The following is a 22,594-nucleotide window of genomic DNA, read 5'->3' on the forward strand; positions in this document are numbered from 1 at the left end:
AAAGATTTTGGGTGTGTGCTCTAGCCTTCTTCACACTGTCTCCTTGAGACAGGACTCTGCTCAGGAGAGCCTCAGCAAGTCTCAGCAATCCAATCCTTTGCACTCCAAAATGCTGGGGTTACAGATAGTGCAGCCACACTCAACTTTTTGAAGACTTGTTTTTAAGAATGTATGTGTCTGAAGTATCTGTGTGTAGGTATGCACACATGAGTGCAGATGCCAGCTGAGAGAGCTGGAGCCCCTGGAGCTGGAGTTACAGGGTCCTGTGATGGTTAATCCTGGGAACCCTAACTCCATCTGAAATCTTAAAACCCAAGCACCTGGGCATGTCTCTGAGGGATTTTCTTGATTGGATCACCTGAGGTGGGAAGAGCCACTCTAAATCTGGGCCTGGTAGCAGCTCCATGAAGGCTACGGAAGAAGGAAGCTTTTACTTTTTGCCTGCTTGCCCTTAGATGTTGTGATAAGTTCATCTATCCTGTTATTGAGGCAGTCTTTGGCCTGCTTCTTTGGAACTCTGATTTGACTGAAGACCAGCAGCAACCTAGGCATTCCCTGGGACTCCAGAACCAGATTGAAACTATCTGAGACATCCAGCCTCGTGGACTGAGCAACCACTGGGTTCTTAGCCTTTCCATTGGAAGACAGCCATTGTTGAACTACCTAGACTGCAATCTGTAAACCCTTCTAAATTTCCTTAAAATGTGGGGGTGGGGTGGGGTGTGTGTGTGTGTGTTCATTCTCTGTTCTGTTATTCCTCTAGAGAATTTTGATAACAAGTCCTCTGCAAGAGTAGAATGTGCTCATAACTGCTAAGCCATCTCCTTAGCCCTCAATCACTTATTTCTTCTGCTATCAGTACTGTCTTCATTTCCAGGAAGTTCCTCTGTATCCCACTGTAGTGACAGGTTACTCTGGATTCTATTCTCTCACAGTATATAGCTTCTCCACTGAAGGACACTAATGAGGGCTAATGCTTTCCCCTGTTAAATTCACTTTTCCCCTGCAAATTGGTGTCTGTTAAATGTTACTGTAGACAGAATACAGGCTCAAAAGATTCACTTTCCCCATCAAAATCCTCTTAATTATACCAGTTCTACAAGATATCCTAATCATCATCAACTGTCAAAAAACTGCATACTCTTTGCCTTAAAACAGATGTTCATGTTTGTATAAATGGCTTCACTGATAAGGATCTAGCCAAATCTACCTACTCTCTTTAAGTATTATACCACTAATACAACTGGCTAGAGAAATGGTCCAGTGGTTACTATAGTGCGCTGCTCTCCAGAGGACTAGAGTTTGGTTCCCAGCACCCATCTCAGGTAGCTCTCAATTTTCCGTACCTCTAGCTCCAGGTCCAACACTGTCTTCTGACCTTCAAGGCACCCTCTTACACACAGAGACATCGACACATAAGTAAAAGTAACTTTAAAAAACGTAAGAACAGATGTGGGTGTTATAAACTTTTCTAAAGAGTACAAGACAGGATCTCACTCTAGATACCCGGCTGTCTCAGAACTGGCTATGTAGGCCAGCATGGCCTAAAATTCAAGAAAAATCCTCCTTCCTTGGCCTCCTAATACAGACTACAGCCATATGCTATGCTTTATAGTAAGGATTACCGAGTCAGGCATGGGATCTCAGACCTTTCATCCCAGCACTCAGGAGGTGAGGAAGGAGTCAGGTAGACCTCTGCGTTCAAGGCCAGAACCTTGTAAGTAAGCAACGTAAATCCATGGCATGATTACTCCACTTGTCAATATGTTGTAAGCTCTATCGACTTCATTTTAGTTTCATTTTTCCTTCCTTTGTTCTTCAAGATAAGGTTTCTCTATATAGTCCTGGCTATCGTGGAACTCCCCCTATAGACCAGGCTGGCCTTGAATTCAAATTCCACCTCCCAAATACCCCTGCCTCTGAACTGGGATTATGAACCATCATGGGCTGACTTCTTTTTAAAGAACACTTTATGAGATTTATTTTTCTTTTATGTATATGAATGAGTGTTTTGGCTGTATGTCTGTGTACCACATGTGAGCATTGCCTATGGAGGCCAGAAGAGGGCGATGGGTTTCCTAGAACTGGAGTTACAGCAAGTTGTAAGCCACCGTGTAGGCACTAAGAATCAAAACCCAGTTCTCTGTAAGAGTGACCAGTGCTCTTAATGGCAGATCCATCTCTCAGCTCCATGAACTTCAATTTGAGGGAGAAATAGATTTGTGATCTCTGTAAGAGTGCCAATTAGTCTACCAATGAATGCTTGCAAGTCAAATGTAAAGTCCAAAGACTCATTCTGCCTTTGGTGCCTGGGTTTCCCACTCTGGCCAGTTAGTTCTGGGGAGAGGGCTGAGTCTGTGACAGGAACCCAGCACAGTCCTAGGTCTATCCGTTTTTTCCTAAATGCTTGCACGTCTACTGACTTTAACTCGCTCTTGTGTCCTTTCATGACCAAACGAGAATTCCTCAGGTCTCTTCAAACTAAGTACTGGCCACCAATAGCCTTCCTTCCTTCTGACAAGAGTGGACCTTAGAACTTAGGCCAGAAAGGGACACAGGAATAGAATCTGCGTGTTAAAGATGCTCATGTTCCTGCAGTTCTCCTTAGATGTTAAATTAGAAAGGAATATCCAGAGCCCTCCCCGTTGATCTAAAATCACCAGCGAACACAATCGGGCATACACTCTAGATCTCTCAACATTTTAGTTTTATAATCTTACTAAGAATATAGACACAGGTGTCTTCAGGCTAGCAGCATCTGTTGACATCATCTTTGTCCTGAGTACTGCATCTTCATTCCCAAGATAGAAAATACAAGTTTCCTTGTGTGTCTCCCACAGCAAGCTGCAGGGGAGAGCTGGGCTCCATCCAAGGTTCCAGACAGCTCACTGGCCCTTCACATCGGAACAAGCCCAGCTGAAACAGGAACAGAAACGGGGGAAGTGAAACTATAGGCCTGAGGTCTCCTTGTTATCTTTCTCTCAAATCAATATCTTAGAAACAGGCCACACCAAGAGAGACTGAGAAAAACAACTTTCATTTCGTTGACACGCCTTAGCCTGCATTCATTTTCTTGCACTAGCCCTTTCTCCGCTTGTGTGCACGTGTGCACACAGAGACCCACACTTACCAGCTGCATACTGGGTCTCTCCCACAGCTTAACATCTCTGTCCTTCGAAGCTGTCACCAGCAATCCCGGAAGCACATGGAGGGCTGTGACAGAGCCCAAGTGGATCTCGGAAAGGAGGGGAACAACATGAGTTCTCAGGGAGACCTTTCACTTACTGAAGCAGCAAAGGCTGCTGCTGAGCCAGATTTAGAACCGCCTCCCTCTATGACCCCTCCCTCCAAGCTCACCTTTTTACACTGCTGTGCCTTTAAATTTGTGGGATCAATCCAGCAATCAATGGAAAAATCCAACTCTGAGTGCGGGGACAACTCTGTCTCCAGAGTCTGAGTTTTAGGTTTTTTTGCTTTTTTCTGCCAAATGTTATCTACGATCCATTCTCCCTCTGAGGTACATTCAGATAAGTTCCACAGCATCCCATCAGAGGTGGCGCACAAAAGGGATGATTCTGCCATTTTAAGAGCAGAGTTAGCCAGGGCTCAAGCCTTGAGGACCCACAAGCCTCCCCTAAGCCACCCCAGAAAGAGCACTCTGGCCCTTCTTCTCCCACTAACCAGACTCAGGTTTGGCCTGAGTGATTGATACTGGGGACCCATTAGGATTATTTAAGTTCAGATTGAAGTCCAGGATCTCTTCAAACTCCCCTGACTCCTTTTGCTCCTGTGAAGGGATAGGTAGAGAGGTAACTTTGTTTAGTTCATGACACAACGCCACTATCAAAGCTCTAAGACAGGATATATATGACACAAAATATTAGTATTACACAAAAACAAAAGACAAAAAACTAAAACCCACCACACCTACAAATAAAATACATGCATCAAGTGAATGCATGTAAGATCTACCCATGCAGTGCCCCTAGGTGGAGATGTGGAACAGTTCTCGATGTTGTTCTCATGCCCAGTCCCAGTTGGTAGGAGAGCCCGAAAGCTGGCAGCAGATTTAAGTGTCTCCACTTATTACAAACTCCACATCAGTGAGATCTCTGTAGTGTGGCCATGTTTGTGACTGGCTTCCTTTGCAGAAGGACATGTCTGTATTTCCCTACTTATCATGTTCTACTTTCTGCTGTCATGCAGTTACATACTGAGAATTGCATGTCCAGGTTGGGCTATGTTGAATTTAGGCTAACACAGACGTGTCTGGGCCTGGCATTTGGGGACTATGTATACTTCTTTCACTTAAGTACATATTTAGGAACAGAATCACTGCTTTCTAGACAGACTTTGTACGTAACTTTAGTAGGTATCCGATTAGGATTTCTTAAAACTTTCCAGAAACAAGAGACCTTAGGAATCTTGGGAATGAAATCTAGCTCTGACAGAATCCCAAACAGTTAAGCATAAAGCATCTGTGAGGTACCTGCACCATGCACCATGACAGAGACACGGTGTAGCCCTTGACCTTAAAATGCTAATACTGACAGAAACCAAAAAAAAAAAAAAAAAAAAAATCACAACTAGGAAACCTAGGAGACAGGCATGGTGGCACAAGCCTTTAATCCCAGAACTAGGGAGGCATATCTCTAAGTTCTAGGCCAGCCTGCCTGCTATATGGAGTGAGTCCCCAGACAGGACAGCAAGAGCTGCACAGAAAGCCTGGAGAGGAGAGATGGCTCAGCAGGTAGGAGCAATTGCCAGCAAGCCTCACAACAGAGTTTGATCTCTAGATCAAACAGTAGAAGAAGAGAACCAACCTCACCAAGTTGTCTTCTAACTTCCACAAACATACTATGGCTTACAAGTGCCCCCCAAACACACACACACACACACACACACACATACACACACACACAAATTAAGATGTAAAAGAGCCAAGCACAGTGTCACTCATCTCTTTGCACTCAGGAAGCAGAGGCAAGCAGATGTCAGTGAGCTCCAGGTCAGTCATGGCTATATAATGAGCCCTTGTCTCAAAACAACTGGAAAGGAGAAGGAAGGAAGGAAGGAAGGAAGGAAGGAAGGAAGGAAGGAAGGAAGGAAGGAAGGAAGGAAGGAAGGAAGGAAGGAAGGAAGGAAAGAGAGAAAAAGAGAGAGAAAGAATGAAAGAAAGGAAGAACGAAGGAGAGAAAGTCCTCCTAGGTGTCTGACTTAAAAAAAACTATACAACTCTGTTTTGCACAATGAAATCTTACATGGAAACTTAGCATCCAAAGATTTAAAGGAGAGTTGCTCTAGGGAAGGGAGATGAGAGCATTGGAGCCACCTGCCTTTCCCTCGCTCGCCTTACACTCCATGGTGGATTCCAAGGTTTAAATCTGTGCATTGGTTCTGCACAGATGGCTGTTGTAACACATCCAAACAGAACTCACCAATATAGAAAGTAATCCGGAGTCCCCCTGCTGCAGGTAGAACAAGCCGTACTCCTTGCTGGTGCACAGTATTGAAGAATGTACTCCATACCTCCTGCTGTTTATAAGAAAGTAAGAGACTGAGCCAGGACTGCCTCTCTTCATGACCCCAGTGCTTTACCCTGAGTCTGACGCAGTCTTGGGGTAACCACAAACCTCTTTTCTTCTTTTTAACACAAGAGGAAAAAGCATTTTAGATCTTACCAGATAGAAGATGGAATAGACCCAGGCTTCATCTCTAGTAATTCCACATCCTCTTTCATCAAGATGAGAGACTGGCCATCAGGGGCCAGACCCAGACCTGTCAAGACTCCCCAGTCCTCCTGCAGAACTCTCTTCAGATGAAGACTGTAGTGCAGAAGACACACACAAAACAGAGAAGGATACTTCTTAACCTAACCTTTCAGACTCTCAAGGACTTCTCATGAATGAAGTATAACGCACAAGGACTGCCCTGCCCCAGATATCCTGTTCCTAACCATCAGTGTGCATGCTTGTTTGCTCTTGTACTGGGATCAGACCCAGAGCTTCTGGCAGGATTAAGACAAGCACTCTAGCACTGAGCTATATATATTCCCAACACCCGTCTTTCTTATCAAAACATCTTCCATCATTCTCCCTTACTTGCTCAAAAGGAGATTCTCTAACATTGCTGTCTTTTGCTTCCATCAGTAAGTTCTGCGGATGCTTCCTTGTGCAACAGGACCCCAGATCTTAGTGGTCTCCAGACCTCAGCACCACTCCATAATGGCAGTGCCATTTAGGCCAGGAAACTCGTCATGTAAACCGCACCATCATCCTGATAAGCCCCTAGACGCCGAGACCAAGGAACTTTGCTTCTTGCCTTGTTTGACTACTTTTTTTTAAATCTAAGAACTGACTCTACCTGGGCGTGGTGGCGCATGCCTTTAATCCCAGCACTTGGGAGGCAGAGGCAGGTGGATTTCTGAGTTCGAGGCCAGCCTGGTCTACAGAGTGAGTTCCAGGACAGCCAGGCCTACACAGAGAAACCCTGTCTCGAAGAAGAAGAAAAAAAAAAAAAACACTGAACTGATTCTATTCTTTGTATGTACCTAGAATGATATAAAGCAGACTGGAAAAAAAATAAAAACAAAAATAAAACAAACAAAGAAACAAAAACCACCAAATCCACCACAGCTTTAGCACTGGCTGGAATCATTTTATAATGTTGTCTAATTGTTTTTTTTCTTTGAATCCTTCCTCCCTCCCTAGAGACCCTGCTGACTGACTGAGCTGGCTTGGTCAATAAAGCCAGGTGGTGGCTGGCACATGCTTTTCATCCCAGCATTTAGGAGGCAGAAGCAGGTGGATCTCTGAGTTTGATTCCAGCCTGATCTACAGAGCAATTTCCAGGATATCTAGGAGTACACAGAAACTCTGTCTTGAAAAACAAAAACAAAACAAATAAATAAAAACAATTCATTGATACCACACTGTCTGGCCCAGAACTTGTCACCAATAGGCATTTAAGAATTATTCATGGGGCTGGAGAGATGGCTCAGAGCTTAAGAACACTGACTGCTCTTCCAGAGGTCCTAAGTTCAATTCCCAGCAACCACATGGTAATTCACGACCATCTGTCATGGGATCTGATGCCCTCTTCTGGTGTGTCTGAAGATACCTACATTGTACTCATAAATAAAGTAAATAAATGTTTAAAAAAAAAACCTTTGATCCCCAGAACCCATATGCTGGTAAGGTGAGCCAATTCCCTCAGATTGTTCTCTGACCTCCGAATACACAGGTGAGGACTATAAAGGCACTACTTTGGCTAACCTCCCTCAGACTACTCAGTTCCATGGGTGCTATCACAAATAAAGTAGTATAAAGCAAAATGACTTTGCTGCCCCAATTCCTTGTCACATATACACACGGAGATCAATAAATGCAATTTGAAAACAACCGATAAAGCCAGCAGCAGCTGACATCCTCTCACAGCCTTGCCCGAAAGCAGACACAGACAGATCCTAACAAAATGCTAGGCGTGTGTGGCTTGCCATGCGCAGCAGCCGCCGCCGCCGCCTCGCTTCACCTGGAACTGGTGGACGTTGAACCTTTCCTCAGTCCCACTTGCCACTCGCTGACGTTTTCATTAGCACTGAGAACGAAGAATGAATTTGCCGAGTACCAGATCAGGTGACTGACGCGGCCTGGAGCCTGGGAACGAAGCAGGTTCAGTTGAGGACTTTTGAGGGACAAGCATAAACCTTTCCCCTCCGACATGCATGCAAAACTCCAGCCCACAGAGGTTCAATTAAGCACACGGGTGGACAGAATTCGTATAGCCCAAGACACCTGTGCGGTAGCCACAGCCTTGGCTTGCTGCCACAGTGTCAGTTCCCCGGCTTCATTTCCGGACACCACCATAGAACCATCCGGTGCCCATGCCACAGCAGTGATGGCCACAGAACTCCTAGGTTTGTATGAATCATCTGGAGAAGAAAGGAAAGAATACATTAAGAGCTCTGCACTGATCGCTTAATAGTGGTGCACTCCTTTAATCCTAGCACTAGGGACACAGTGGAAGGTACATCTCTCTGAGTCTAAGGCCAGCCTGGTCTACATAGCAAGTTCTAGGCCAGCTAAGACTACATAGTGAGACACTGTCTCAAAAATAAATAAATACATACATAAATAAATAAATAAATAAAGAGCGAGAGCGCAAGCAAGCATGCATGCATCTGGGCTACTGGATGGGTTGATGGGATAAAGACTTATAAGGTTACCCTGGCATTCCTTGCTCCACTCATCTTCTTTTATGCTATCTCCCCCTCCCTCCCCCTTACTCACCTGCTTCCTTTGGTATCTGCCAGAGCTGTACAGAGCTATCATCTGAGGTCAGCAGGAGGCCTGAGGCCTCTGAAGCAGCAGCTGCTGTGACTGGGCCACTGTGTCCCTGGAGAGTACGTATTTGGCACACCTAGGAAGAGGAGGGCTGCAGAGGTTGCCCTGTACACCTTCTCTATCGCTCCCCACTCCAGTTCTTGCAGAGAACTCACCAACAGGGGATGCCACAACTTTGTGGCCCCATCTAGTCCAACAGTCACCACCAGAAGCTCTGATCCAGGCTGTCCCCCTGAAAAGGAGGGAAACCAACTCAGAAGGAATGGCTAGGCCCAATGTCAAAGGCCTATAATAGAGGGCTGGCCTAGCAAGCACCAGTCCTAGGTTTAATCTCTAGTACTGAGAAAGAGGAACAGGAAATGGAAGAGGAGGAAATAAAAGGGGAGGAAGGGGAAAGGCTGGCAGTTTGATACCTGGGCGGGGCTCCAGAGCAGCTGCACACTGGCTGATGGGTCCGGAATGGGCAGGGATGCTGGTCAGCTCCACACCCTGATGGTCCCACACTTTCAAGGTCCCATCTCGGCTCACAGATACAATGTGTTCCTCCTGTCCCCAGATCACAGTGTCAGAGGACAGTCATAGTGGTCAGGACATGGGAAATGAAACAGGCAGCAAAGGACATAGTTTAGCAGCCTGGGACTGCACTAGTTTGAAGTGTGCATACAGTTGTCTTGTAATAATTCTTCTCCTGGCAGCCTGAGACCTTGACCTGTATGTATTGAGCATACTCCCCTCTCCAAACAACACACCAAACAACCTGTCAGTAGCCCAAGTCTCCCACCTGCACAGAGCTGCACATGTTCCCCTCTTTGAACAATGGAATACATTTCTTTCCCTGCTAACCTCCATCAAACATAGACGGGTTCTATTCAGGCATACTGTCTACTGTGTGAGTAAGGGAGTAGTGGGACTGATCTGGCCTGAACTGGTTTTGGATGCATGTGTAATAAAGCAATCTGTATCACTATTTGCTGTGCACATAATTAAAAGAAGATACATTGTAGTAAATGACTTATGCAGCAAGAAAAAGTGTACTTAATCCAAGCCCGGGTATAACAATAGAGATCCACTCTGACCTTATAACCCTAGGAATCAAGCTCCTCCCTCTTTCAGCCCTTATACAAGAAGCCCTAACCAATAATCTGGGCCCTTCACTCAGGAGGACACAGCTTTTTGCTTGACTGTTGGTTTTTTGAGACAGGTTTTCTCTGTGTAGCCCTGGCTGTCCCGGAACTCATTCCATAGACCAAGCTGACCTCAAATTCACAGAGCTCCACCTGCCTCTGCTCCAGAGTGCTGGAATTAAAGGCATAGACCATCACTGCCCAGAGACAGCATACCTTACTTATGTATATTTTGCTTTGAATAAAATTACCTCTATGCTTTCACAATCTGTGTGTGCTTTTTAATATTTTTAGTTGGGGGAGGGAATGTGCACATGAATGAAGGTGCCCAAGGAGGGCAGAGGCTTCCTGGTCTCCTTGGACACACATGGTATTAGGAATTGATCTCAGGTCTTCAAGGTCTCCCTAGACACACATGGTACTGGGAATTGAACTCAGGTCTTCAAGGTCTCCCTGGACACACATGATGTTGGAAATTGATCTCAGGTCTTCTGAAAGTGTTCTCAATGCTGACCCATCTCGCCAACCCATTCTGTGTGTGCCTTGATTTAATTCCTGATTAAGACACCAAGAACTTAGAAAATACCTGGATAAGACCTCTGCTCCCTCCAGAGAGGGGAAGGTAAACATCGGGGACTTGGAAGATGTAAAAGGGTGAGGGATGCAGAACTGTGGAGTTGAGTGGCTCGGAAACTTTGCCAGAAATTCATAACACCAAGAGGATGTGCTTTTATGTGCCACCCGGCACACCCACCATAAGGCCCAACACTGGAACCCAGTCCCAAGTACCACAATCTTACTATTTGCCACTGAGATTAGATACCCAATGCATCCAGTCTCCCAGATCCTCCAGGCCCTCCCAGAGAACACTGGTGAAGTCCATCGCCTTACCACAGCAACCACGGCGCTCACGGCACTCTGGTGGCCTGAGAACTGGCCAAGTTGCTGCCCTGCCTCTGGGTTCCAGAGTCCCACAGAGCCATCACTCGAGCAGGAGACCTGCAGTCACAAGGGAGAAGAACAAGATCATCTACATTCCTCTCACATTTTGTTTGTGTGGATTTGAGACAGGGTCTCACTCACTATGAGGCACTGGTTGGCCTGAACGCACTATGCTAGGATTAAAGAGGTACAGCGCCATGCTTGGGACCTTTCTCATGTCTTTTTAAAAACAACTTAAGAACTCTACATACGGAAAATAAACACCACAAACCCTGAGAAAATAATCTGAGATTAGTTTTATGCCTTAGGAGCAAATAAATCACAGTGACATCTTTCACTCTCAGGCATCCCAAAGCTACAGAGGCAGTACTGTATCGTGTTAGGAACACGGGCTTTGGGGCTAGAAATGGCTACCATTGCAAAACTGTTCTAGCAGACATGAATTTGTTCCTCAACCCCCAGATGAGGTAGCTCACAATGGCCTGTAACTCCAGTTTCAGGGGATCCACCATCCTCTTCTGGCCTCCACAGGCATAACACTCACATGCACAAACCAAGAAAGATATATAAATAAATTTTTAAAGAATTAATTTTAAAGATGTATTTATTTTATGTATATGAATACACTGTAGCTGTCTTCAGACACACCAGAAGAGGGCAACAGATCCCATTACAGATGGTTGTGAGCCACCATGTGGTTGCTGGGAATTGAACTCAGGAAGAAGCAGCCAGTGCTCTTAACCACTCCAGCGCACAAATAATTCTTTTTAAAAAAAAACTAAGACTTTAAAAACAAAAACAAAAAACAACAACAACAAAAAAAAACCCCAGCATGCTCTAGAGCAGTGGTTCTCTGTGGGTCATGACCCCTTGAGGGGTCAAACAACCCTTTCACGGGGTCACATATCAGATATCCTGTATATCAGATATTTACATTATGATTCATAACAGTAGCAAAATTATAGTTATGATGTAGCAACAAAAATAATTTTATGGTTGTGGGTCACTACAACATGAAGAACTGTATTAAAGGGTTAAATAAAGCATTAGGAAGGTTAAGAAGCACTGGGCTAGAGGAATGGTTAGAGGGCACAGCACCTGTCTAGTATATGCAAGGCCTTGGGTTCAGTATCCACCAGCAAAAGGGCAGAGGGGCTTTCTTCTCAGAATGTTTCTTGGCTCTGGGATGGTAGGATGGCTCGGTGGGTAAAGCTGCTTGCCACCAAGCCTGACAACCTGAGTTCAGTCCCTAGAAACCATAGGTACAAAGGGAACACTGACTACTTACTGCAAGTTGTCTTTTGACTTCCATGTACATACCATGGCACAAAGGGACATCCATCTGCACGCGTGCACTGATGCACACAAAAGTGTAACGCTGATTAGCTCAGCTTTATCCCTGGCATGACCTTGAAAATGCTTTTCTGGGGTCAATTTTCTTCTCTGGGAGGGAGACCTAAAGGTAGGGTCTACTTTACAGGGCATAGTAAAGATTAACTGTGGCGATAATGATTGAGCCTTTGCCAATCCTAACGTAGACTATGTACATGCCCAGCAAGCGTTAGCACGACCATCATTAATAGATGCTAGAAAATGTTTGAGGCGGAGGTCATTGTTTTCCCTCAGGATACTTGCTGGGCCCTGCCTACTCTTTCCCATCCCTTCACTCACCAGGATGTTGTCTTTGGTCCACGCACAGCCAGTGATCCAGTCACGATGACAGGACGAGAAAGTGTGAATCAGGAGAGGGGCTTGGGCTATCTTCATGTCCCAGCAAAGGAGATTCTGGGAAGGTAAGGACAGGGCTTCTTCAGGACACAGACTGTAAGAATACCAAAGCCATTTCAGATAGGGGTTGTCTGTCTCTGACAATGTCTCATGAGGCCTAAGCTGGCCCTGGACTAATGATCTCTCTGATTTTCTGAGTACGGAGATTAAGGTAGGTGCCACCACACCAGGTTTCAAGCAGGAAGTTTTAAAGAAGAGAGAAAGTATAAAGCATGCAGGTAGACCTGCCTGCAGCTCTGGTAGATCAAAAAGTTCAAGGAAGCAATGGGAAATAGACCATTCAGGAATCTAGGACCAGAGAGGCTGTGGGGCCATAGGGTTGCATCTTCTGCATCCTTCTCACCCGATCCCTGCCAGCTGTGGCCAAGATGCCTCCATCAGGGCTGAAGCTACAGCAGCACACTGGCCCCTCGTGTCCCCGGAGTTCAGCACAACAGGGCAACTCTACCGCATGCACATGTGGCTGTGTCAGCAGCTGTCTGGGCCACAGTCTCACAGTGAAGTCCTCTGTATCCGTGAACAGAAAAGGAAGCAAGTACCTTCTAAAAGCAGAAGCAAGATTGGCCTAGGAGCCAGAGGAAACCACGGGAGCAGAGCCCAGCACCCACCCGAGTAAAGCTCCAGGGAAGTGGGACAGTGAGTCACCAGAACGGGCAGAGGCCCTGGGCAAGAGTCAGTCATGACATAAGCCCACAGCATGGGAGCGCCCTGTGCCAAGCTTCTGCATGGCGGAACTCAGTCAAGTGTGGCTCCGTGTGTATAACTGCCCACCACACTTCTCCAGCAGCTGTGGCAGAGGCATTTTCTCAAGGCCTCAATCACTTTCACCTCACCATCAATGAGAACCAAACCTCTGCTTTCAGGGGACTAGTACCGTCTTCCTCCTCCCACTAGAAACAGCCTAGAATAATTGTGCAAGAGGAACACTGTAGCCATATGCTTTTGGGCACTGTGTAAAGATTATCCTGTGTTATTCAAATGCTGACTTCTCTGATTGCCCATATACAGTTGCAATCCAGACATAGCATTGTAATGTTTATTCCAAATCTCTCCAGTTTCAAATTTGTGTAAACATTGCTCCTCATTTATTCTCTGACTTGTCAATTGAGCTGATTAGCCAATAGCTGAGCAGAAGAGAGAATAGGGTTGGACTTCTCCCAGCCAGGGGAGGAGGGAGAGAGAAACACACAGAGACACATAGACAGAGACACAGAGAGAGAAGATGGACGAGGAAGGAGAGGAGGAGGAGGAGGAGGAGGAGAAGAGAAGCAAGCCATGAGGAGAGAGTGTGAGAAGCAGCTTGGGAAAAAACATCTGAAGCAGAGAGAGCTAGAATAATACTAAACTGCAAGTATCATGGGCACTTTGGTTGGGAGGCAGCCAGATGAGGTTAGAGGTTTAGAGTACATTAATAACTCAGCTATGTGTTGTAAGCATATAATATGAAAATATAGTCTCTGTCTCACTGGGCAGTGGTGGCACTCACCTTTAATCCCAGCGCTTGGGAGGCAGAGGCAGGTGGATTTTTGAGTTCGAGGCCAGCCTGGTCTACAGAGTGAGTTCCAGGACAGCCAGGGCTACATAGAAAAACCCTGTCTTGAAAAACAAACAAACAAACAAACAAGCAAGCAAGCAAACATATATATATATATATATATATAGAGAGAGAGAGAGAGAGAGAGAGACAGAGAGAGAGACAGAGAGAGAGAGACAGAGAGAGAGACAGAGAGAGAGACAGAGAGAGAGACAGAGAGAGACAGAGAGAGAGACAGAGAGAGAGACAGAGAGAGAGACAGAGAGAGAGACAGAGAGAGAGACAGAGAGAGAGAGACAGAGAGAGAGACAGAGAGAGAGACAGAGAGAGACAGAGAGACTGTCTCAATGACTTGGGAGTTAGTCAGGGTTAGAAAAAAACTGTCATCCTTTTAAAATTACATTAATAATTGACACCCAATATGGGTCAAGAACTTGCATAGATTCTCTGTGTGGGACAGAAATCTAAACTAATAATAATAATAATAATAATAATAATAATAATAATAATAATAATAATAATAATAAACAGGTTTAAAGCCTTTAAATTTCCTGGAGAAAGTGAGATCAAGCCCTCCCTAGTACAAAGGCAGATTTCTAGCAAAAGAGCAAGACAGCAAGAAGCCAAATGCTCAAAGCTTCTTGAACAGATCCCCTCCAGTACAGTAAAACCCCAGAGGAGCAAAGCATAGGCAATTCTTTTAAGAAGCCCCAGCTTCGTAAAAACCTGACTCTTCAGCAGAAGACATTCAAAAGCATTTTAAAGGTTGTAAGTAAACCCTGTATGTGAATGGATTTTGATAGGCATGCATAATTGCAGTTATAAATTAATTGCGGGGTGACCCAAGCATATTCAAAGACATGATTCAATAACCTGCCTAGTGTTACCTGAGGCAGCAGCCATGAGTTCCCGGGAGGCAGCCAGTCCCAGCACAGGCTTCTGGTATCTCGACAACAGCCACAGGGAATGAAGGGAGTCTCCCTTGAACATCCAACCATGCAGGGATCCATCTTCTGCACCACTCACCAAAACACTAGGGCTCAGCCACACCAGTGCAGACACCGCCACATTTAGCTCTTGATGCTGAGGCCCCTGGGAACCTAGAAAATGGAAGCATATGTGAAAGAAAGACATTTGGGGAAAGAAATAAGGCAGCAGGAACCTTCTTTCCAAGGGTGTAAACCCATCTACTCCCCTTCTGATACCTGAAGAAATCTTGTAGATGTTAATGCCATCTTCTCGGTACCCAACAGCCACCTGGTCACCGTCTGGGTTGAGAGCCACCGAGAGTGCAGGAGAAAGAGGAAGAGAGCCCAGGCAACCCCTGGGCCGGCCAAGAAATCCTGACCATAACTGAGCCTAGGATGCAAGAAAAGTTTAAAGGTACTTCTCTGCCCCGTCCCTGCCCCCGCCCCACCCACACCCACCCCCGCCCACTCCCATGACATCTTCCTTCAAAAGACTTCTCTCTCACCATCCAAACTCCTCCAGGATCCTCAGTAAAGGCCCCCAGCACAACCTGAACACATCCCTACTTTTGCTACTCTGTCCCAGAACCCACAGACCCTCTGGAAACTCACCTTGCCATCTTCTCCAGCAGTCAGGAACCGGTCTCCAGCATGCAAGAAAAGAACAGCAGAGACACAGCCACACTGTGCAGGGAAGGCCGCCAGCCGGGCACCCTCTTGCCAGGCCCACAGCTCCACTGTCCCATCTATCCGGCCCACAGCCACAATCTTCCCAGGTTTGTTGAATGCCAAACTACAGACAGAGGGTCCGGGGGCCCCTAGTTCCTAGATGTGGGTACAAAGATTAAAAACAACAGAGCCTGTTCTCAGTATGGGCTCAAAACGACATGGAATATAGCTGTCACTCTCCACTTTCACCACAGTCCTGCGTGTTCTCCTGGAGAGCCGACGCAGGACCTTATTACCTTGGTGACTTTGAGTCCATCTGCCTGGAAGAAGGTAATGCTGCCAGCCCAGCTGCCTGTGGCTACCACCTGCCCCTCTGGGTGGAAGGCAACGCAGTTGAGAGACTTTGGATGGGTGTACTGAAAAGCCAGCTGTCCTCGGACTGTGTCCCACAGCTGGAGAAGACAAAAAAGGAGAAACCAGGGTAGGTGCTGGACACAAATGGCCTCTCAGCCCTGGAGCTCCTGGGGGTTATCTTATCTAGTCCCCTGATTCAGCAAGGCTTCCCCAGGACAGGCAGTCATGCCACGTGGAACAACAAAATCAGTTTCGGCTCATGGTTGAGGGTTACTTTTTGTTACCTTTAGGTATCCTCCCAAACACACAGTGGCCAGCAGGCGGCGGTCTGGGCTCAGGCAGCAGCCAGTGATTTGGTACTGGTGGGCCTTGGTCTGAAACACCCTGCCCCAGGAAGACCATGTCAGGGTTCTGGGGTCATCTGGCAAGTAGGCTCCCTCCTCACTCATTTCTCTCAGGGCTTCTCACTCAGTCATGGGAGGTCTTACCAACAACCATGTTGCAGGTCCCAAAGCTCTAGGTGCCCGTCGAAGGTAGTAAGGAAAAGGGCAGTGTCCGAAAGGAATGCAAAAGAGGAAATCCCGTCACAGCCACTCACCACAGCCTTCTCCTCCTGAAACGGCCAGTCGGGAAGTGTGGCTCAGGTGACTCCCAAATCCAACCCATTGCAGGCCCCAGCCATAAAAAGGGGTTTAAGTCCTTGGCTGTCTACATTCCCAGCCCAAATACAGGTCCAAGTGCACCTCATAATCAAGGCAGGGTGACCTTTTCTCACTCCAAGACCCCATAGCACAGATTTTCGGGGCTCTAGGGAAAGGGTGTGACATGCATGCATGTGCACGGGGGTGATGGGGTGGTTTGAGTCAGAAGAAAAAGCTGTGGCTCTCTCCAGTCTGGTATTACCCACTGCTGCAATCACTCACAGCCACGTACAGAACCACTCTCTCCTGTGTCTTTGCTAAGGCTCCCCGTGTAAGGCCTTTCTCCAGCCAAAGTTCTCTTGTATATACACAACTCTCATAGATGTTATGATGTGAACAACTGGATCCTGGCTCTCAGCCCTGTTCCTCAAAAGACTAAGTCACACGACTCAAAGGGAAGCCACACAGTCATGGTGCACAGTCACATGTGCTGCTTGGGTTTCATTTTGCTCTACGCAGTCCCAGTTGACCTTATACTTAATAGAGTCCGGGCTGGCTTTGAGCTCACAGTCTTCCCGACACTGTCTCCCTGAGACTGGGATTACAAGTGTGAACTGTCATACCCCGCTGCTGAATGAGCCTTTGACTAAGATGTCTAATATGATAGGAGTTGAATGAAGTTGCCGAATCAACCAGGGTATTAAGGATGGGCTTGGCTTGACTGGACCGTCAGGGTAGTACATGAGGGTTTTCTGACAGTCACTCTGTCTTGCCTTCATCGTCATACCTGCCAGGTTTTCAAGTTCAACAGGTAAATTGTCCCACTGGCGGTCCCCACAGCTGCTCTTTGCCCATTCGGGGAGAAGGCCACAGCAGTTGGGGATGAGGACATTGTCAGAGACAAGCTACAGAGGGAGAAAAAAAATAGGGAGGAAGAGGAAGTGAGGGCAAGAAAGCCAGTGGGAAGCAAGTTCTGCATCTCTGTCTGCACCCTCCTCTCTGCACAGTAGTTCTGGTCTCTTCTGCCTCTTTCTCTGCATCTCTGCCTGCACCCTCCTCTCTGCACAGTACTTCTGGTCTCTTCTGCCTCTTTCTCTGCATCTCTGCCTGCACCCTCCTCTCTGCACAGTAGTTCTGGTCTCTTCTGCCTCTTTCTCTGAAGGGCCGCTGCTCTGAAAGGCTTACCACAGCTAGGCTCAAGGGTCTTACCTTTGCTGACCCTTCAGGGTCTGGGGTTTATTAATCCATTTCAGTGTGAACTGGTCGTGCCATCGCTGGGTGAGCAGGGGGGCCTGGCAGCAAACAGGTGACTCTTCAGGCTGGCTAGCTGCCTGCTGGAGCAGGAGCAAAGGATACTGGGTAAGGAGTGAAGCCTGTTGTCTCAGGAAGGTATGGAAAACAGCAACATCTGCCGCTGGGAGCTTCTGGTTGGCTTCAGGCTTTGAAGAAGCTAGTTTCAAAGAGAGAGAGAGAGAGAGAGAGAGAGAGAGAGAGAGTGAGAATAGCTGAGGAGATGACTCAGGGAGTTGAAGAGCTTGCTGCACAAATAGGGGGACCTGAGTTCAGATCCTCAGCAGCTACATAAAAAGCCAGCCAGGTGGGAGCCGGGCGTGGTGGCGCACACCTTTAATTTCAGTGCTTGGGGGGCAGAGGCAGGTAAATTTCTGAGTTCGAGGCCAGCCTGGTCTACAGAGTGAGTTCCAGGACAGCCAGGGATACACAGAGAAACCCTGTCTCAAAAAACAAACAAACAAACAAACAGCCAGGTGTGGCCACATGCACCTGTAAGCCCAGTGCTGGTGCCGGACAGGAGAACACTGGAGACAGGAGACAGACTGGCAGACAGGAGAACCACTGGAGCTTGCTGGCCATCAGCCTAACCAAAAACCAGTGAGCGCCAGATTCAGTAAGAGACCTTTTTCTCTTTTGTTTTTGTTTTTTTTTCCGAGACAGGGTTTCTCTGTGTAGCCCTGGCTGTCCTGGAACTCACTTTGTAGACCAGGCTGGCCTCGAACTCAGAAATCCACCTGTCTCTGCCCCCCAAGTGCTGGGATTAAAGGCGTGCGCCACCACTGCCCTGCGAGACCTTTTCTCAATGGAGTAAGGTGGAGAGCAACAATTAACAGCTCCTCTGGTTTCTGTGTCCTATTTACACACAGAGACACACAAACACACACACACACATACGACATACACATACACACACATACAAAAACACACATACACACCCTCACACACATACACACACTCACACAAATGTATACACACTCATACAAAAACACGCACACACACACATATACACCCTCACACAAACATATACACATTCCTCCAAAACCACACAAACATCCGCATACACACACTCACACATGCACACAAACACACACATATACCAAGGGAGTGGGGGTCAGAAAACACAATATCACTAGGAATCCCGCCTGGACTCCATTAACTTCAGCACCAAGTATAATTATATGGTGTATTTAACTTTTTAAGTCTCTGAGGGAGTATCACCCTCTAAACTTCACATCAGAAACACACCTATTCAGAACACAAAGCTCTGGGTTCCACTGAAGACCTAGGGAAGTGAAATCTTGTAATCTTAGAATCTGAAATTTTAACAAACCTCCTAGATAATTTACTGTACAGTATAAACTGAGAAAGTCTACTGAAGAGGTCTAAGCAAAAGGGTTTCCTAAGGATCATTTGCTTACATATGGGGCATTTTGAGGTTGGAATGGAAATGTGGCTGTTGTTTACACCTCCCCTTGGGCAGGGTATCCCATATCTCAAAAAAAAAAAAAAAAAAAAAAAAAAAAAAAGGCTCAACTCCAATGACTTATCTCACCATAGAGCACATGAGCCTCCAAGAGGTCGGGGACTAGACCCACTTCCAGATATGCAGCAACCACATGGAGATTGGTAAGAAACTCGGCAAGGAGACCATGGTTCCCGCTCTGGAGCTGGGGAGAGCAGATTGGATTCATTAGGAATGTAAAGGGGCTGGTGAGGAGGAATAGGCTAGTGTTCAACCATGCCTGTGCATCTAGGACTTACACCCAGGACCTGGGAAAAGAACCGGAGGGAAGACAGCAGGAAAAGTCAAAGGTAGAGGGAGTGTGTAAGAGGCTAAATGACACGGGTGGGGTTGGTGTGAAAGGGAAGAGCAATCTAAGAACGGTCCAAGCAGACCGTTTAGATTGGACTAAGGAAACTAAGAGCAGCCGGGACTCACCAGGTGGTAAGGTAAATCTTTCAGAGCCTCAGGAGGGCAACTTCGGAAGGTGCCCGAGGCATCAGGATCACACGTCTTCCAGAGGTGAGCTGCAAGAACAGACATTGAGAAGGGCTTCCCACTGCAGCATATCCGAGCTCTTAGGCTGCAGCAGACTTATCTACCCAGTGGCCAGTGTATGGTCTTGACCTCCAGATCCATGCCTCATACTCCTGCCCAGGCTGACTCAGGCTGTAATCACCTGCAATGAGGACATGCGCAGTCTTCTCTAGCCCCAGCCTTTTCCCATAGCGACGTTTAATTGTTGTCCTCAGGGGCCCATCAGAGAGGCAGAGACGGGCACCAGGGCGCTCCACTGGGCCCTCCCCTAGTAAACTGTCCTCAAGAAAAGAGGGGAGAAGAGTAAGGGAGGAGAAACAGAGCCAGTCAGTGAACACATGTGCCAACGTTCCCATTGCAGAATGGAAACTGGAAGAGTAGCATTCAGGACCTGGGAGGCAAGTGTGGGGCTTTACCGAAGGACGGGTGGGATGAAGAAAGAATCTTAGGATGTCCTAATGGGAGAGAGCTCAGCTGGGGCAGCATTACCTGCGTAGACTCTGGACAAGGTAGGCAAATGGACACAAGGGGAAAGGGTTTCCACTGTGACTGGCAGCCAGCACTTCTTCCCAGCTCTTAGTCTCCTTGGGCAAGATCAGCCATGTGCTCAGGATTGCATGTAGCTGGTCCACAGTCAGACCTGAAAATGCAAACCCTCTGGCAGCTCAAACCACACAGGGAGCCAGCCAATCTCCATTATACATGACCCCACCCAGCATCTCTGGCTAATATCCCAGCTGAACTAAGGTTAGCCAATAGCTGAGCTCTCAGCCTCCCATCCTTCCCCAATCACTGACCACTTCGTGTGACCTCAAGGGCAGTCAAAGCCTGAGGAAGGACATCATGGCCATGTTCTTGCTCCAAGGTGCTCAGGATGTGCTGCAAGAGCAGTGGGAGAGTGGCGGGCAGGGTTCGAAGTCTCTCAGACACCTGGCAGTGAAAGAAGAAAACACTTTGTCTGGGGCGGGAGGAGGCAGACAGGTGACTCTGGCAGTACAAGAGAGGATGGAGTAGCAAGAACTACAGTAGGAAGGAATGAAGAGGTTAAAAAAAAAAACAAAAAACAGGAAAGAGGGAATGGGTGACCAAAGACAGCAAAAGATGAAAAATGCCGTGACAGGTAGTGTTAATTTCCAACCACCTTAAAGATAGGCTGCTGGCCATTCCTTGGGGAATTATCTTGAGGAAAGCCTACTCATTTTGGGTAGCATCACTCCCTGGATGAATCTTGGACTACAAGGAAAGCTGAGGGACTGGAGAGATGACTCAGCAGTGAAGAGCACTTGTTGCTCTTGCAGAGGACTCGGGTTTAACTCCCAGACCCACATGATAGACTCACAACCATCTGTAACTCCAGTTCCTGAGGATCTAATGTCCTCTTCTGACCTCTGTGGGCACCAAGCATATACAAGTGTGTGTGTGTGTGTGTGTGTGTGTGTGTGTGTGTGTGTGTGTGTGTGTGTGTGTGTTGAACACTCACACATAACATAAAATGAATAGATTTCATGATATTTTTAGAGTAAGGAAGCTGAGCAGCATTCATCCTCTGATCCCTGATTCAAGCTCCTCTTGGCTTCCTCACCATGAGGAACTATACCCGTGAACTTTGAGCAAGAAATGCTTACACCCTTAAGTAGGCTTTGTCAGTGTTTCTATCACAATAGAAAATGAAACTAAGAAAACATTATACCAGAAGTTTCAGAGAGCAACAGTACTTTATCAAAAACTTGGGTAGGGAATACTTGTGTAATATTTTAGTCAAGAATCAGGTTTCAATCTGCTTGCGTCCTGGGAACTTGGGGTTAAAAGACCTATTCACTATGGGTGGCATCATTCCCTTGGCTGATATCCTGCACATTAAAAATGTGTTGAGCACAGCATCTATAGCTCTTTCTTTCTTGCAGGTGCTCCAAGCTCCTGCCACTTTAACAACCCTGCAACAATAGACTGTAAACTCCAACCGTGAGTCAAAGCCAAATAAAGCCTTCCTTCCCGAGGCAGGCTGCTTGTGTCAGGGTATTTTATCTTAACAACAGAAAGGCAACTAAGACAGGCTAGGATGAGGGATGGAACCCAAAAAGGCCACCAGCAATGGGAAATACAACTAACCTGTTCATACAGTGTGAAGAGCCTCAGGTAGTCAGTGACAAGGTGCAGGTACAATGGCAGGCTTGAACCCTGCTTTGCCAGCAGCAGCCGCATCTGGTCAGATATGAAGGATTCAGCATTATTCAGGAGATTAGGGAAGCCTACCATAGCTGGGTCTGTGACAGCACCAACTGTCAAGTGCCTACACCCCTGAGAGTCTAATTAAAGGGTGTGCATGTTACGTCACCTCAAAATGCATACCCCGCTCCTACATCCCAGCTAGATCCTCTGTCAGGAAAGTTTCCACGCCTCAGCCTAGCATCCCTTGGCCATAATTCTACTCATCCTCCCTAGGGAGATAGATCACCATGGAAAAGTCTGGATGGTCCTGTGAAACATCAGCACTATCTAATGAACAACTTCCCCTGCTAGAAAGGTCTGGAGACATCCAAAAGGCCGTGCTAGGATGACAGCTAGTGGCCTCAGCAGCTGCACCCTTATGACTCCCTGGTGTACCCCACATCTCCATGAGCCCTGGTCTGGGTCCAACCTGGTTGTTAAAAGGTGACTCCTCCAGTCGTTTCCCATACAGTGCTAGCTCTTCTCTCACAAGCTGAGCCCTTGAAGATGGGACCAAAGAGCCCAAGGCCACCACATAAGCACCCTGACTTTGCTGAAGGGTCTCACCCAGGCCTGAGTCACTGGACACACTCAGCACCAGGTGTACTCGCTGTGACATTTGTACGAAGGGAACAGAAAGGTAGAGGGGGAAAAAAGAACAGCATTAGAGAGGTCCCTGTCCCGATCACCCGC

The 22,594-nt window shown here is 47.1% G+C and overlaps 1 protein-coding gene and 1 long non-coding RNA gene across 5 annotated transcripts in view; one reads left to right on the plus strand and one right to left on the minus strand.

The window, feature by feature from the left end:
- Positions 1 to 2,684: 2,684 nt before the first annotated feature.
- Positions 2,685 to 22,594, minus strand: part of Tep1 (telomerase associated protein 1) — a 46,521-nt gene continuing 26,611 nt past the window's right edge. The window contains exons 27-55 of one of the 3 annotated variants that reach the window (NM_009351.2): positions 22,332 to 22,511; positions 21,803 to 21,895; positions 20,491 to 20,623; positions 20,183 to 20,333; positions 19,836 to 19,969; positions 19,595 to 19,683; positions 19,208 to 19,322; positions 17,572 to 17,812; positions 17,150 to 17,267; positions 16,210 to 16,334; positions 16,006 to 16,105; positions 15,664 to 15,819; positions 15,311 to 15,523; positions 14,936 to 15,089; positions 14,618 to 14,830; positions 12,540 to 12,703; positions 12,080 to 12,193; positions 10,358 to 10,465; positions 8,756 to 8,888; positions 8,498 to 8,574; positions 8,289 to 8,418; positions 7,794 to 7,930; positions 7,531 to 7,655; positions 5,682 to 5,825; positions 5,439 to 5,535; positions 3,682 to 3,787; positions 3,358 to 3,575; positions 3,131 to 3,235; positions 2,687 to 2,916 (exon numbers count right to left, since the gene is read on the minus strand). In NM_009351.2, the coding sequence (NP_033377.1) occupies positions 2,794 to 2,916; positions 3,131 to 3,235; positions 3,358 to 3,575; positions 3,682 to 3,787; positions 5,439 to 5,535; positions 5,682 to 5,825; positions 7,531 to 7,655; positions 7,794 to 7,930; positions 8,289 to 8,418; positions 8,498 to 8,574; positions 8,756 to 8,888; positions 10,358 to 10,465; positions 12,080 to 12,193; positions 12,540 to 12,703; positions 14,618 to 14,830; positions 14,936 to 15,089; positions 15,311 to 15,523; positions 15,664 to 15,819; positions 16,006 to 16,105; positions 16,210 to 16,334; positions 17,150 to 17,267; positions 17,572 to 17,812; positions 19,208 to 19,322; positions 19,595 to 19,683; positions 19,836 to 19,969; positions 20,183 to 20,333; positions 20,491 to 20,623; positions 21,803 to 21,895; positions 22,332 to 22,511 (3,996 nt within the window). In that variant the 3' untranslated portion in view covers positions 2,687 to 2,793. The other 2 variants (XR_003950834.1, XM_030247719.1) reach the window with 2 other exon arrangements.
- Positions 15,021 to 16,767, plus strand: Gm52116. 2 transcript variants are annotated; one of them, XR_003951130.1, is made up of 3 exons: positions 15,021 to 15,113; positions 15,285 to 15,474; positions 15,622 to 16,767. It is a non-coding gene; the product is annotated as a predicted gene, 52116 (long non-coding RNA). The 2 variants fall into 2 exon arrangements; XR_003951129.1 differs by having other exon boundaries at positions 15,025 to 15,113; positions 15,328 to 15,474.

The sequence above is a fragment of the Mus musculus genome, chromosome 14 (assembly GCF_000001635.26).
Source record: "Mus musculus strain C57BL/6J chromosome 14, GRCm38.p6 C57BL/6J".
NCBI classification, from domain to species: Eukaryota; Metazoa; Chordata; class Mammalia; order Rodentia; family Muridae; genus Mus; species Mus musculus.